Genomic DNA, 16,680 nt, shown 5'->3' on the forward strand with positions numbered 1-16,680 from the left:
AAAGGCAAGCTAAAATTCAAATGGACAAGAATTTACGCATCTGGTCGTTATTTAACACAAACCAAAATGACACAAAAGTATCCAGTACAGATCTCTAACAACTTGCAGCGACCTTTGCGTAGCTCAAAGACAATTGTTAATTGATATACCACAAACTTCTTCCAACACAAAAATTGTAATGCTAAAAGGATAGATTTGTTTGCGGTGTACATTTATTAACATCTAAATGATCTACCCGCAATTAGTTTTAACCGTGGATTAAATTCTGTTAGAAAAGACGTAATACATTATATAATTAAAAAGAGAATAACGCATCAATGACATGATCAGATAGTAAATGAATGCTAGAGAAAAGGACTAAAAGAAAAAAGATATATAATAATAGCAAATAGAAGCAAACCAACTAACTTAGTTTTCCTCTTATATTTAACATAATTAGCGTATGTCATCATAGTACACATATCTGAATAATTATTTAAAAGTGATTGTTTAATCTAAGTATTCCATGGTGCTCGAAAACGCTTCCTCGACATTATCTGCCTCTTCGTCTTTATCGATTGCTCTTAAAGCTTCTACAAGATTGTGAACTAATCTTTCGTTGGGCCGATTTGGTCTCCATGTCGGAAGAAGTCTTTCCCTAATTGTTCCTTCATTTCTTAATCTGTCCATCCTGTTTGTAGAAATATTTAAATGTTGTCCAAGATTGTAGCAGTTCTCTTCACTCAAGGTACTTACAATTCGCCGAAGAGATTTCTTTCTGAGTACTGGAATGGTACCTGAATAACAGAAAGACCAAGTTATCCAGATGCAATAATTCTTTTTCTATCATTCATAAAAATATGAAGATGTGGTATGAGTGCCAATGAGACATCTTTGTCAATGAAATAAGCCTTATTACAAGTGTTGACATATTCCTAGATAAACGTTTGATTTGAAATATAGATATGGAATCAAATTATATCAGATGCATTAATTACAAGCACAACATGTTATCTTTAAAACAAGCATAGTTTAATAATGTTGTATCATTGAAGATGATTGAAGCAATGAGTTAACACATAAGGAACACCAAAACAGAATTACATGTTTTTTGTTTTTTGTTTTTTGTTTGTTTTATCAGACAAAGATTAGGCAAATGATACACATACATTGTATATGTGATTAACCCATTTAAAAACAAACATAACACTAAAAACACGCTACTCTTTACTGCTAATCAGTTACAATTAATACAGATTATTACTTACACTGAGGATCATCAGGGTCAACCATTACATTAAACGAATGATCTGAAATTAGGAAATTAGTTGATTTTGTATAAAAATGTGACATGCTTTCATAAACAAGATGTCTACAATTTGACAAACCATGATATATTCTGGAATCTTTCTGTTGTTTCACGCAAATCATTGTATAAAAAAAACCCCGTAGTCATGTCATTAAGCTACTTTTATTTGTCCTTATTCAATGTCCAAATGCCTGTGGATTCTCCATTCTTGGTTTTGAATAATATTTAAATAAAGTGAAGTGTTTTTTTATTTATACTTGTTCTGTATTGATATAACCAACCTAACTAATCACGTGCTACACTACATGTTTATTGAATTCAAACTTGTCCTATTCATTGCTCATTGTCTAATCTTTGTATGCTCAAGCATAATAAACATAAATACCATGTCCATTTAGCACAGAGAGCAACGTATATGTTTTGCTTCTATGTGTCCATTTCCACAAAGAACATGATAATCAGAATAATCCAAATCAATGAAAATGCCTTGGCTTCTTGATATTATATTTGACGAAAGGGAACGATCAGTGATGCTTCAGGGAACATGGCACCTAAATAAATTGCAACGACATAGTTCCAAACACGGTATTTGTCTTGTTCTATTGAGATCAATTTAAAATTAAGGAGTGTTTCTCCCTTAGGCATAGTTTTAATTTACTGTTGGTCCTTTTCAAATCTATCAACTCTTCAACGTTTTTGTATTTTCAAATATATTGGCCTACATACTGATACATTTCATTGATACCGTTTTGTTGGACAGAAAATGATGGAGTCAAAAGTTTGAATCAAGATATTTCAACAGCGGCTAACTCAGATCAGAAATTTTGTTTTATTATTGTTGTGTCCGATGTTTGACTTTCTTTCTGTCACTACTAAACAACACGATAAATGAAAGTTTATTTCTTGGTTACGTTCTTAAGAAAATTTCTAAAAAAAATTACCTGAAATTTGTTTGTCTACAGGAAGGACTAGTTCTGATTTGAACTGTTTGTCATATGAAACCTGTGTTTCGGCTTCAAAGTGATCTATGGAATTGTGACAAAGATTTCCAAAAAAGCCAGACTTCACATTTACTGTCGGAACAGTGGCTGTTTGATGCTCATCGTTTTGTCTAACTACAACCTGTAACTCAATGTTAACCTCGCCTTGAATTGTAGATGTGTTTGTGTCATTAGTTAAATGAAAAGTGCGATGATTTCCGCTGTTTCTCGTTTTGTTTGGATTAAATGTAACAATGTGATCCCGATCTGTAAGACTGTCAGTTTCAATATTACCAGTGAATTTAATCTAGAGTTGAAAAGACAAGAACGTTTGAAAACAATACTAAGTTTATACAGGAACATGAAAAAAAAACATCATTTACATCTAAAAGAATGTAGTACAGATATATGATATTAAAGCTTCAAAGAAAGCAAACATTTGGTAAAAGTCTCCTCGGTTAAACAATTAACGAAACTCGTATGTGTATGATATAAACCTAATAGCTTCATGAAGAATAATGTAAATGCTTTTGAATAGAATGTTCTTTCGTTAAATATGTTCAGTGATGACTTTGGATTAGTGCATGCAGTGTATTTGCATGATTTCATACTAATGTATTATTAAGACACTAACTAATATTACTACGGGATTACGGTTTGTATGTCTGCTTATCATATGTTTATACAAAATATTTTGGGGAATCAAATATTACGCCTAGACACATATTTACCCTAAATGACTGATGTTCTCTCATAATACAATCTTTATATTCAACAGATTGTGTAATAAATCGTTTTCGTTTCCAATATTTCCTTCTGTTTTTTCCTTGACTTTTTAATGCACATTCTACAACCATTGATAATTTCCCGTTCAAGTCATTCTTGAGCATCACAAAAAATTCCACTTGTCTTTCTTTCTTTACCGCTTTAGTCGCAAGCAGTCTTGCTTTTCTGTGGCTTCTCCTCGATGTAGCAACATATCTGAAAAGCAAGGCAATTTTACAGTTACTATATTGGTAATCATGTATCGTGAATTAAAGAATGAATTAAGAACCACAGGGTGCAATAGTTAAATGCGATTACCAATAAAATAAAAAAGAATGGCAACACTATCAATATAGAAAATTAAAAAAAAAAGAAAAAAAAAAGATATATACTCAACTACTAGGTATAGAAAATACTATACAAAAGCGAAAGACATACCAACGTTATTATGAAAATGAACCCCTGATCAACCTAATATGATATATGCTGATATGTCAATTGCGCAAGTAATATCGGTTGTATGTTGTGAGCAGCAAAATAGGAGAAGAGAATCATTGACAACAACACAAGGAACACGTCTAAACTATGCATTGAAACCCCTTTCTGCATACCTTTCGCCAAACGCTGCTTGGTCCAAAGTGTGAAATGCATAAGCATGTCACACTTTAGAAATAAGCAGTCACTGATAATGGTCCTTTTTTGATAGATATACCAGACTAGATTCATACAATGTGGTCTTTGTACAGAAATCTCTTAACTTTCAACGATAACCGCACAACATATAATAAGCGATGTTATGCACTTATCTTAGAATATAGTTAACACTATATATCTGTTAAAAAAACCTTGATATTCCCAATATCTGTACGTTTTTTTGGTGTTTTATTTTTACGAAATACGATGACGAAATGTATAAGGAGACGTTTTGAACACTGGTTTAGTATCACCACCGCGTGTGCTTATACCAAGACCGGCTATTATCCTAACGCATTGCTTCTATTTATTCTGTTCAGTGTGTTGCACTGTCTTATAATTTTAATAATTCATGTTCTCCTTTTTCTATGTAATTATAATATGTTTTATTGGCAAATTTGGCCTGTGTTTTGCTGTGTTATAAATGGAGTTAATACATATCCTTGGTCCTGAAAAGTCTGAACTTGCACTATCATATCAAAATTGAAATGAAATTAGAAAGACCTGAACAGTGTTTCGATATTAAGGTGGCTGGAGTGTCTTCCTAGATCTTGGATTTTGAAGTAGCAGATAACAATTGGTCTAGATCTTTAATGAATGTGCACATTTTGAGAGTAGTATGTAATTCATGTGTAAGAATGTTCATGTTAATACAGAAAATTATATGTTTAATCATATTTACGGCTTATTTTCTAAAAAACACAATATTTTTGTTTGATTCATTTTTTTCAACTTTCTCACATAAGGGTAGATAACTCAAATAGTAGGGGAGATAACTCAGATAAAGTAATTTTTATAATAGAAAGTGTTGTGTATTTACCTATTTTAATATGTAACAAGACAACAAGTCCGGTGACCCCATTTTTTCTTTTCCTTATCTGAAAGCATGTTATAAGAGCTATCTTCTCACATTTTATCTAAAAAAATTCTTTGGTGTAGTTTTTTTTTTATCACACTAAATTGGATTTTCCATGCATACACTTTACAGAATCTGACAATTTTGCACAACCTGCAGCGTGAAAAAAAAAGTCCGGTGACCCATACTTTTTATTATATTTTGGAAAAAAGTATGATAAAAACTACATTTTGACAAATTATTAAAAAGGTGCATGGATTTTAGTTACCCCCCCCCCCCTCCCCCCCCCCCCCCCTTAAGCAATAAGCAAATAAGGATTTTTTTTTGTTATTATTAAACTGCCTTGCCATATCATCTTAACATTTGCAGATTGATGTGATTCTTTTTTTAAAAATCCCTATTAATATGTACACATGCAACAAAATTTAAATCTAACATTGAAAAATGGCTTGCGTCAAACATAACGAAATGTCGTTCCCTTTTCATAATTTCGCAAATTTTCCAGTCGTTTTCATCCGGAGATTCTTTGTGAGAAGACAGGATCATAATATCGTCGTCTCTAGGAATGGAAGAATGTATTGGCATTTTCATCTTGACAGGTTTATTTGGTTGACTTTTATTGACCATTGTTATGTCCATGGCATTTGTGAACAATACTGGTATAACATCATCTATGTTTTCAAGGTTCCAATCTTTTGTTTCGGAAATCTAGAATCAAATTATGAATTTTGCTGAACTAGTCAATCGTTGAATTAAAATGAACATTACTTAATATGCATTTTTTTAAACAACGTCTAACAACATTTATGAAACATATGATTGCATTTTCTAAATTTTAAGATTACAACGATAGACACATTTCTAGAATTATAGCCTGAAACATATCCGTTAAAACGAGGTTATATAAAATGATGAACAGATATCAAGTGTGTAAGCCAGATCCGCATTTCCTCTACACAATACCTGTCATTGGCGCGCGAATTAAAACATTTAAAGTCAAACTCAAATATGAAGTTGGAGAATATTAAAACCCGAAAGTTCCGAAATTTTTTTCGAAGGAATCTATGCATGGAGGCAAAAAACTTAAGGGTTTCCGATAAAAAATAAAGGTTTTATAAACAGAACGTGTACTAAAATCTACTTATTGTTTATATTTTTTTTCAAGACAAAAGTGCTGTCTACTAAACAGGTGATAATCTTGGAAACGAATCGATCCCGTTAAAAAAAAATAATGAAAAATACATTGTAACAGCCTTATAATTTTGTAAAACAAATAGACGCATATAATTGGATTGAAATCTTGTCGATTTGTGTATTAATTTTATTAAGATGCACAATAAAACATCCTGACATGCTTTTCCTTTTTACATGACAACTGCAACCACGTAAATTGATATGGAAACATTTCCGCTTGTATTACGAACTAAATATTTACCTTATACAAATGTTATGTGATATTTTGTGGAGCTTTCCTATGAAATATGAAGTGATATTTTAAAGTACAATGAAACTGACTTTTATTGAAAAACACTGAAAAATTATATACTTGATCATTTGATACCTACAAAAACCAATTAGAATAACCCGGCCCGTGCAATTAGTTGGAAAAATAAAGTACATATTAATTTCCTGCATAAGATGATATATGTATGATTTCAGGTTAATTAATATTTTACTGTTTACTTTTTTTCATTTTCTCCTTGCATACTTACATTCACTTTTAATTTATCAGCAGAGGCAAATGCACCTTCTGGTATTTCTATTTTGGCATCTGGTTCCATTTCTGGTTGGATGCTTGCAGATCCACGAGAAACACTAAATACCTCTGGTACCTCTTTTACTATAATGGTAAACTTGGAAGCTGTTTTCAAATTGACTACTACCGACACATTTGTAGTCTTAAATTAAAAGTTGAAAATAGTTCACGTAATCTGACAAGAAAAGAGTCTTAAAAGCAAAGTTTCAAAAATTACCTGTACAATAAACACCAATGGAATAGATGCAAATAGAGTATGCTAATGAAACATATCATCATAGTACATCATAGTTGTATGTATTGATAACTCCAATATATGATAATATTAATTGAATGTGCTAACGTCTTCCATCAAAGATAATTTTTAATTTAGTCAATCACTTTAACATCAGTCTCTCCATATAAGTATGAACTAATATACCGGAACTATTAATTTATTGTAGTTTGACGTATGAATTTAAAAGAAAGAGCTATTCAAATGATTATAATTAAAATTGAAATAATATGACTCAAAATCATACAAATTTTTGAAGACATACTAATTATGAAAATATTTTAGCTTACAGCTTTATTAACCATGTTAACGTTTTTGAGTTTTTTTTGTGCTGTTAATGCAAGGTTGAAACATATATATGATTCATAGTATAAATCATGGATTTTGGATCAATATGAAACCATTCTGATTAATAGTTAATAGTATCAATGTGAGTATAAAATGTATTAACAAAATAGCGATCTTCAAGATAAATGAAAAAAGAGGGAAGTCCATATAACACGAGAAAACTAAACGCCCAAATATATCTACCAACAGAACGGGTCGAATACAACTGACAGGTTCTTACTTGGTACACACAAATTTTACGACGAAAAAGGAAGTCAAATCAGGTTTTATAGTTAATGGTAGCCAAACCTCTCATTTCTATGACAGTTGTTTATTTTTTTGTTTTAGTGACAACATTATGTGAGCAAACAAAACTGACAAAATTGTTAACGTGGCAATAATTGGGATCCAGCAGCCACAATTGTGTTAACAAATATACCACACTACTGACTTCACAAAATCCAATAATAATATAATAAATAATTCACGTGACATTACCCATGTAATTGACGCGTATGTATCTAAACGACGACTTGACCAACTATGCTTAACAGATAATGTTCTATATTGTCAAAAAAATATATACCTCAATTATCTCATCGGTGATCGTCTCATCAATCTGACTAATGATATCAACTTGAACATCACCTTCTATCGGCAATATCATGACCTGTTCATTACATCTGGGTTTGCCTTCAACCTTTATATTTAACGCAATTTTATCTGGTTTCGAACCCCATGCTATTACCTCAAAAAGATCGCTAAATATATGTTCATTTGGCTTTAACATGAAATGAACATTTGTATATTCTGTGGATTCTTTAGCAATATACAGGAAAAAACTATCAGTAATGGTAACTGTATTCAGTGTAATACCTAGCCTTGAATAATATTGAATATTGCCTTGAGCTTTGATATGCTTAAGCTTGTACATAATTGACCTGAAACATAATAGTTACATAAAGTAATATGATTTCAAAATACATACAAAAAAACTAACCAGTTCGATTCAGGAAAACATGTTTTGTAAATATGCTGGTTCTTTTTTTTCCACGGAAGGTTAGGTCATATTTGGTTCTGTCAACAATGCAAACGACAAAACTAGTTCTACAATATTGTTTTTTTTTCATAATGATGACCACAATGTCTATTCTAACCTGTACATTACATAGATCATATTTTGTTCGAACGTCACTGGTGAGAAAATCATCGTACTAATTATACATGTTGTCAACCTGGTAACTTTGTTGACGTTTTGAGTGTGCCAATTTTGTTGATACGGAACACTTTTTTGGTTTAAATGTCACCAAGCCTTCATCATTCGAAAAACAAGGATATAAAAATATAATTGCGTTAGCATACATGTATTGTATAAATATATTACTACAACAGCCGAATGAACAATTCATTTCAAGTGAAATTGAAATTTGTTTGCTTGTCCTACCGATCTTTTTTCTATTAAAGTTATAGTCCTGATTATACATGACATTTTTTAGTCGCAAATTATCAATTAAAATATAAGGACCTTTCATTTATTCGCGAGTAATAACTAGAAACAACTAAAAAGCAATTGTCCCATCAAGCCATTTAATACCAATGAACTTCTTTAAAAAAAGATGATCATGAAGAAACAATATAAAAAGATGAAGCCAACAACATGAATAAATACCTTTCTGTGTAAAAGTAACAAACTCACCCGAATTCCATTGCTGCTAATCTGTCATTTTGATCCAGGACTAGCTTTATAGTTGGTCGTTCTTTTTTATCAAATGAGTCCAAATCAACCGTAAAAAAAGTCCAATCTTGTACCAAAACCTCGGTTCCGAAATAACATAATAACCTGATTAAACTTGACTCTTTATTTATAAGTGCAAAATCTAAAGCGCTCCGACCATTCTAAAGAAAAATGAAACATGAACAATAATACTAAGTGCATTTCATTCATTCTGAAATGTAATAATATACTGTGTGCATTGAACATTAATGTAGTTCAATTTCTACTTAACAATTTGTGAACTTTAGATTTTATCTTAAGGCGATTATTAAATTACAAAATCACGTGTGCTAAAACTTCTGCATAGTTCGTTAAAAAGCAATGTAGAAAAATGAATAACACTAGCATAAACTTTTTTGTTATACTAACACATTTGTTGGTAAAAATTATCTACGTTTTCGCACACAATAGATATACAATACAAAAATATTCTGTCATAAATTATATTTATGAATACGAACACTTAATTGGTCTTACGATAACTGAAAATATATGTTTTTTTAACGCATTTAGGAAAATTAATGTCTACCTTTTGATATCTTTAGATGTCAGGAAAACAAATATCATCAGTCGATTGTCTCGATAATACAAATGATTTTGTCCTATTTCAAGTTTTTGATAAACACATACCGTTGAACTGTGAAAACCTTGCGGATGTGCTATAGATAATTTTGTGGGCTAACGTTGCTAAAATCATTCACATTTTCATATCCGCAGTATTAGTATGCATTCAAGGTCATTCATATATTTCCTCCGAAATAATATATGGAGAAAAAACGGAAGAAATATCCGTTTTGTTGTCCGAAGTATCATCAAGATAATAATTATTATCACAGGTTTGTAGAAAGAGGAGCCTTCCGATTTTTTGATTTGCAGATTTGAATCGCATTGTAGTTGGTGTTTTGTAAACGATGATACTTATTTGGAAATTTAAAATGTATGTTTTCAAAAGCACAATAGTAAAATACCATACCAATTGTGTACTTCAAAATTACTAGAAATAAATGCATTTTTAACACCAAAGACATTTATTTAGAACCATGATTTTAGTAAAAGTCTAGGCTTACACAAAAATACTCCTAAAATGGCACAATAGTCGAAGACAAACTCACAAATGAATATCGAAAACCAAAAAAATGTACTAAACATTTTAATGAATATTTATAAATTAATGTTAACTTAATCATACATAAATAGTTTGCTTTTTTAGCATTTTGCATTGTATAAAATTCAAGTTAGCCTACATAGCTAATAATTAACGGAATCATTTCATACCACAAATGTGGCAATGCTCAGAATTATTAATAAAAATAATAACCCACCTTATCAATAATATTGATATTGGCACCATATGTTACTAGTGCAACCAAAGCTTCTATATTTTTATTAATAACTGCAAAATGAACTGCTGTTTTTCCATCCTGTTGAAAATAACGTCTATACATCATTTAAGAGGTATACATAGATTGATCAATAAAACATGTAAAAGGAGATGATGGGCATATGCTTTAGAAAAAGACAAAGTGTTAAAAAGATATTTTATATTAAAATGGTATGTGTCACATCATACCAAATTGTGTTAGGTAGTTCAACTGGAGGATTTACATTTTACAAAGAACTGTTACAATTCGTTTAAGGTCGTCTCCTTCAAATGCTGGTGAGTGTTTATTATTTCCAACACTCTCAAATTTAATATGAACTGTCATTGCGCAAACTTATCGTTTGCCTTTTTAAATGCTCGATCCTTAATATTGAATAAATTCAATTTCAAATTCTTGTGTAAAATGTCAGAGCAAAACGTATTGCCTTCAAACTGCTTAGTTTATATTTATTACTATCCTTCTACCTTGAATCGACATAATTTTGGAAAATTCCTCTCGACTGTAACTAGAAGAATCAATATCTCCATCTGTACTTATAGCAAACGCATTGAAGCACAGTAACGCAACTTTTTTAGACTGCTTAGTGATTTGTGAGTCTTTTTGTCGCAAAATCTGCTAAATGTTGAGGTGGCCGCCATATTTTCCAGACGTCAACAAACGATATGACATAACTAGCTATTTATTATTTTGACTTGGAAATATGCGCCTATTTAAACAAGTTAGTTTTACTACACGGATACATGGAGTCCAGAATAATTTATTTGCCTACACGCATATTCCCAAACAGTTATTTAGACTACGCGTAACCTGCCAAGGACAAAATGGGTTATTAACCTTGACGGAATAAAAAAAAACGTACAGTTATATCTTTATAATGTCATAAGTGGTTACTATAGTAAAGTTAAGGATGTTTGCTTCTCTTGTTTTTCATTTTTTGCCAGATATTCAGAATCCTCTGGTTGTATTCATGTAGTGTCATTAAAAAAGGTTGCCCACTAACTCCTACTTTTCTTTCACTAATTTGATTGCATTTAGTTTAAAATGTTATCTGTGAAAATCTTATAAAGTCCTTGTTATTTTTTCATGGTTTTTGAAAGAAAAAAGGTGCCAATGTTAAATGTATGAAAAATCTAGAGAGAAGTATTTCCCGCCAAATTTTCAATGACTTATATCTCGTAAACATGCACACGGACCCTTAATTTTTTCTGCTTTTTTAGTTTCAATATTTATATACTATCAATTTATAACAGTGTTTTAAAAAGCTTGTCATTTTGAAAAAGAGTAGCGAACATCCTTAAATGATATGAATTAATGGATTTGAGGAATATATAGACATTAACACAACGTAATAAAAGCAAATAAGCATAAAGTTGAACATAAAGAATGAATGTGTAAAAGACATCAGGATTTACAACATAACTTAAACTTTACATAAATATCTAACCTATATCACATACATATAATGTATTAGTACTATTTATTGATTTCTCAATTCTCAACGTTGATAAACACATATTTTTGAATTGAGAACAAATTTTCATTCCGATGACAAGTTAATGTGCATCTTAAATATTTATTAAGGCTATTCGTGGCACTGAAACAATTTCAAAACCCTGTTTTCTCGTCACTCGAATGACTTCTATGGAAGTTGATGACATTTTGTGTGCATACGACGACATTTTGTCAGAAGATAACTTGAGTATAAACCGAAAGGCTAATGGTTATTCACCTGATCATGCTGATGAATGAAAGGATAATTCATATCAAATTGTAAATTTTAGATTTGATCGCCATTCCTTGCATTTAATTGAAGATTAACTTTATTACATCATGTTATTCGATAATTGCTTATTACACGTGAGGTATAAAAATCATGTTTGTTTCATCCTGTTTTGTTTTTACATTTTTAAAGGACCAAAACACCAAAACTTCTTCCTGTATCTACTAATATATGTTGTTATGGTACCAACCTTTCCACCATTGTCTAAAGTTATCACACTTTCTTCAAGTATGCTAACTATTACATTCACAAGTCCCGCTGCACTGGCATAATGGAGAGCGGTATTATTATGCTGTAGAAAGAAAAGAAAAGTTTAATAATAATTATCTCATAAACTTAAAACAATATCGTTTTGTAAAACTGAGTCATGTTTTTTTTTTATTATTATTTCTGTCTAGGAATTTTCTCGAGACTTTCCTTAAAAAAAAACAATGTTTTAAACAGTTTGAAATATTTTCTATTGAACTAAAGTTATAACATCACATGCTAAAATGGCGATTATTTTTAAGACACTTTATGGATGTGCAACATACCTATCTTAAGCTATATATATAGATGCGTGTAGGGCAATTGAAAAAGTAAGGTTGGAACTCCATGAGGCTGTTAACCTAAAGTTGATATGGATTTTTTCTAACGGATCCTTTTTTCATTCTTCTCCTCCAGCATTCAAATATATACAGCTTTTTCATCATTATTTTTAACTTATTTTGGTATAAAAGTGTAGGATGAAGGAAACATTCATTTAAGCGTTAGGCTAATAATGTTATTTATAACGTACCTGTCTCGAATTTTCCGTCGAGGAAATTTAGTAATTATGCAGAAACTAATGTTCCATCATATTGATGAGTGTTAATTAAAAAAATGAGGTTAAGAGGAATCAAACTCATAAAATTTTATAAACGTTCCCAAATATTCATAGTCGTTTCGACGATTGTTCTTTTTCAAACAAAACGTTAATTTTAGATTACGAATGTTTAGTTAATTCCATTCTATTATTCTATTATCCTATCAAAGTATTAATAGTTTGACTCTTCTGAGTTAACAATTCGTCCATTTAGAACATACGATATATGTAACGAACATGGCCTGTTTGTCGAGTTTATGTTTGAAAACATATGATGTAGCCGTAAAATAGAGTATAAGATACTCATATAATTACAAATTTTGATCGGCAATATTTAATACTTACTGCTACCCTTGCTATTCAAAGGTCTTTTATGAACTACATAAGCGTTTTTCGTGATATAATTTGAGAGTTGCTTACACATTTTTAGAACTGTTACGACCTATTGATAAATATTACCTCATCAACACAAGATGTGTCTATTCCATTTTCTATGAGATTGATGGCATTTGATTCTTTCTTACTTTTCACAAGAGATATGAGTTCCATCGATTGATCCTGCAGTAAATTTTCATCTTTTTTATAACAAACTTTTGTTTATACCCATGACAGATAGCTTAAGAACCAAGTCAGTTCATAAAGAATTAAAAATCAATAGAAACTATATTTAATAAATAAGATTCCCGAAATCAGCGTTGAATATAATAATCATTCAAATGCACAATATGTAAAGGATTTTCTACAAAAATGCCCCAAATCATCAAGAATGGCGAGTAAAGCATTTTAAAAAGTAATATAATTCGTCACAGAGCTTTCCCGAATATTCAACAATATCAAATTATATTTATATCAAATTTAGAGTAATAACGTAACGTTTATCAGAAATGTTTGCTATTTATGGCTTTTTCAGACTACTACAGTCCTCATCACGCTTTCCTTAAAATAATGTTTTTTATCTACAGCTATTTTTTGTTTCATATTTATAAACTTAATATCAATTGCATAACACAAACCCGCAGACGCTCATATAACTTGGTTTACCCTTATACCGGAAAAAATAACACACAAGTTAACAAAATAATTTTGTCTGCCAAACACATATCATATTTCGACTATGATGACTGCAAACAGATATATTTATCTGCAAACGATACAACATTATCGCCTTTTTTCTAACTTGTTCCGATTGAAAGGTCAGCAACAAACCTTAAAATTATGAAATTGGAAAATAATACAGTGTGATACTTAAAAACCGAGTAAATCATAATACCGGCTGAAAATTACAATCAATTACTGATGTATGAAGTCACAGTTGATATTTTAAACGCCTTTTCTAATACTGAGTATGACTTCATTTCAAATGTCAATCAGGTAATTTATACTATCGATAAACCGATACAATTCGGGTTTTTCACAAATAAGAACTAGCCAACTAATCAAAGTTACTGTAGTAAAGCTGGGATATAAAATCTGAATATTTGTGACTGTTTTATTCACAACACAATAACAAAAAACCCCTATCGATCTGATCTGTCATGATTAAAAATCCTTAATAATTTATACAATTTAAAGATCCTCCAATACAAGAGACAAATTATGGAATATATGTATACAGGTACACGCTTTTTAAATACATGTAATTACGGCTATCAGTCAAATTGGGTTAATACATATATTAACGAAAACACATGTTGTTGTAAATACGTTTGTTCAAACATTTATATATGAAAAAAGCAAACATAAAATGGGGTCTATATGAATAAACAAATGTAAACTTATTATATAGAAAAGGCTGTAAAACGCAGAGACGTTTGTATAAAATAATATTTGTGAAGTTTTAAATCGGAATGATATTTATGATGTCTCGCATGCTAGTTTATATTTCTAAGGAATAACTGCTAGTGTGTGAATACCTCTTAAGGACAAGAATTATTAAGGGTTTTATATTAAACATGTATGATGATCAATAAATGAAATGTACAAATACATGAAATAGTGTGGGTATTTTCAACTCGTTCTCAATTAAATTTGAAAGTGGTTTTTATTTAATATATGAGCATAATAGGTTAATATATCAACTGTTGTACATTCATGGTGATAATTCCGAAATCTAGTTTAACAAATCGAATCCTGTTTCTTAGCTGGTTGCATATTTGATCGAGTAACGGTCGTTTTATGCCAAGCAATAAATACAACATGCAAATGAGGAAGATATGATCGAAAATGAGTCAGGCATTTCCCTAATTTGGACAAAATCGATAAGATAAGTCATATTTTGAAATTATAGATCACAGCATAAAATACGTCATCAACGACGCTACAACGTCTTCATATCTATACTTGTATATTTCGTATCTTGCACATCGATGCCGAAAAGGAAATCCATTTAAGAGTCTCTGGTTTTCTTGATCAGGAAAGATTAGAAAAATTAATATAAATTTGGCAAAATGTTTTTTTCTTTATTTTTCCTGATTATAAACCTAATAATCTGATATGCTTTACACTGTCAATAATACTTTCAGGTTACATAAGCGCAAACATGTTAATCGTTATATAACTAAATGTATTACCATGTAGGTTCCGCTAACAGTTTACTTTTTGTTTTCATAGATGATATCATCACGATACCAAGTGCTCAGACCCTAGTAATCTGTCGTTAATTATGCAGTTTTATTGAACATATATGAAGTACGTGTATTCTTACTCTCCAAAAAATTGTTTAACTCGTCAAAATGTTGTATTGTAATGCTAACAAAACAATTTGAATGAAAGGTTTCAGAATTACGTCGAATAAATAGTTTTACCATAATCATACTCTATCATTTCACCATAATCGCACCAACAAAATTTACAGCTGTTCTGCATTACTATAATAGCATCACTTGTTTGTATGTAAGATAAGAATTGACTCTAATAATTTACAAAACTTGTAAGTAGTTATTAGTTTCAGAATTGATTAAGAAACAAAACCTTACCACTTAACCTTCGATCCAGACTGTTAACAGTAAATGATAATCCAAAGGTAAACAATGTTGTTACGTTGTTTTGTCTCCCGCTGATTTTATTTATATCTAGCGATTTAATTAAATGATCAAGTGTATATGCCAAACATGTATATTGTACCTCTAATATATATTTTAAACTGATTAAACTATGGTCAATCAACAAATTACTATGGACTACTTAACATGAAATGTAAAGAATGAACTTGTGTTATCACAAGTATGCGTCATTTATAATTGTACATTCTTCCATTTTTTAAAATTTTTTTTTTAACTGCTTTACTCCTGAATTTCCGATTGCTTCAATTACAACTTCGTATTTATGTAAGAATGTATTTCTCAATAATCGTAATGGAAAATAATGAATTAGAGATACGTTTAAAATATTACTTATCAAAACTACATGCGGTATACATGGTATATACTTATAAAATTTTAAATCCTTCCCCTCCCCTCTTTCAAAAAAATGTTAATAATACTGACAAAACCAAACTAACATCTGTAAACATATCAAACGAACTATGACGGAACTGGGGTAGAACTACTGACTACGAAAGACTGGTAGCGACATTGTATTGTTGTTTAAAAATTCAATTCAAACTTGATATTTTACAGTTCCAACTTGACATTTTTCAGTTTTATCTTGACATTTGTCAGCTCCAACCTGACATTTTCCAATTTCAACTGCCCAAATAGAAAAGAGAAATTAAAAAGCAATGTTCCATCTAGTGATTCTCAGTTATATATATAGCGGAATCATTCTAGTGTAATTTAGTCCTAAGCATTTGCCTTTTTTAATAACATGCATAACACGCGTAAAATGCAAACATAAACAAAAACCAACTGTTCGTATTACCTGAATAAATCTGTTTTTATAATAATAATGATAATGTTTGCTGTAAAAATAAAAAAATAAAAAACATAATACATGTAATGTTGATGTTATAGTTGTCCTTGTA

General features: G+C 30.3%; 1 protein-coding gene across 3 annotated transcripts; it reads right to left on the reverse strand.

Annotated features, from left to right (window-relative positions):
- Positions 1 to 273: 273 nt before the first annotated feature.
- Positions 274 to 15,828, reverse strand: LOC127723197 (uncharacterized). 3 transcript variants are annotated; one of them, XM_052229722.1, is made up of 12 exons: positions 15,695 to 15,828; positions 13,179 to 13,277; positions 12,066 to 12,167; positions 10,036 to 10,134; positions 8,636 to 8,835; positions 7,526 to 7,880; positions 6,295 to 6,480; positions 5,019 to 5,290; positions 3,000 to 3,249; positions 2,230 to 2,410; positions 1,248 to 1,289; positions 274 to 776 (listed from the first exon to the last, which is right to left on the reverse strand). In XM_052229722.1, exons 2-12 carry the CDS (start codon positions 13,266 to 13,268, stop codon positions 490 to 492), a joined length of 2,064 nt encoding a protein of 687 aa, XP_052085682.1. In that variant the 5' UTR covers positions 13,269 to 13,277; positions 15,695 to 15,828; the 3' UTR covers positions 274 to 489. The 3 variants fall into 3 exon arrangements, with proteins under 3 accessions (XP_052085682.1, XP_052085680.1, XP_052085681.1); XM_052229720.1 differs by having other exon boundaries at positions 2,230 to 2,575; XM_052229721.1 differs by lacking the exon at positions 10,036 to 10,134 and having other exon boundaries at positions 2,230 to 2,575.
- Between the last annotated feature and the right edge of the window lie 852 nt (positions 15,829 to 16,680).

This window comes from Mytilus californianus, unplaced genomic scaffold (genome assembly GCF_021869535.1).
Source record: "Mytilus californianus isolate M0D057914Y unplaced genomic scaffold, xbMytCali1.0.p SCAF_13, whole genome shotgun sequence".
NCBI classification, from domain to species: Eukaryota; Metazoa; Mollusca; class Bivalvia; order Mytilida; family Mytilidae; genus Mytilus; species Mytilus californianus.

Excerpts from the sequence above, each read along its gene's own strand:
- LOC127723197 (XM_052229720.1), bottom strand. The coding sequence starts at position 13,268 with ATGGAACTCATATCTCTTGTGAAAAGTAAGAAAGAATCAAATGCCATC. Across the intron at positions 5,291-6,294 it reads CTGATAAATTAAAAGTGAAT|ATTTCCGAAACAAAAGATTG; the intron begins GTAAGTATGCAA and ends ATTTGATTCTAG. Across the intron at positions 2,576-2,999 it reads GAGAACATCAGTCATTTAGG|ATTAAATTCACTGGTAATAT; the intron begins GTAAATATGTGT and ends TTTCAACTCTAG.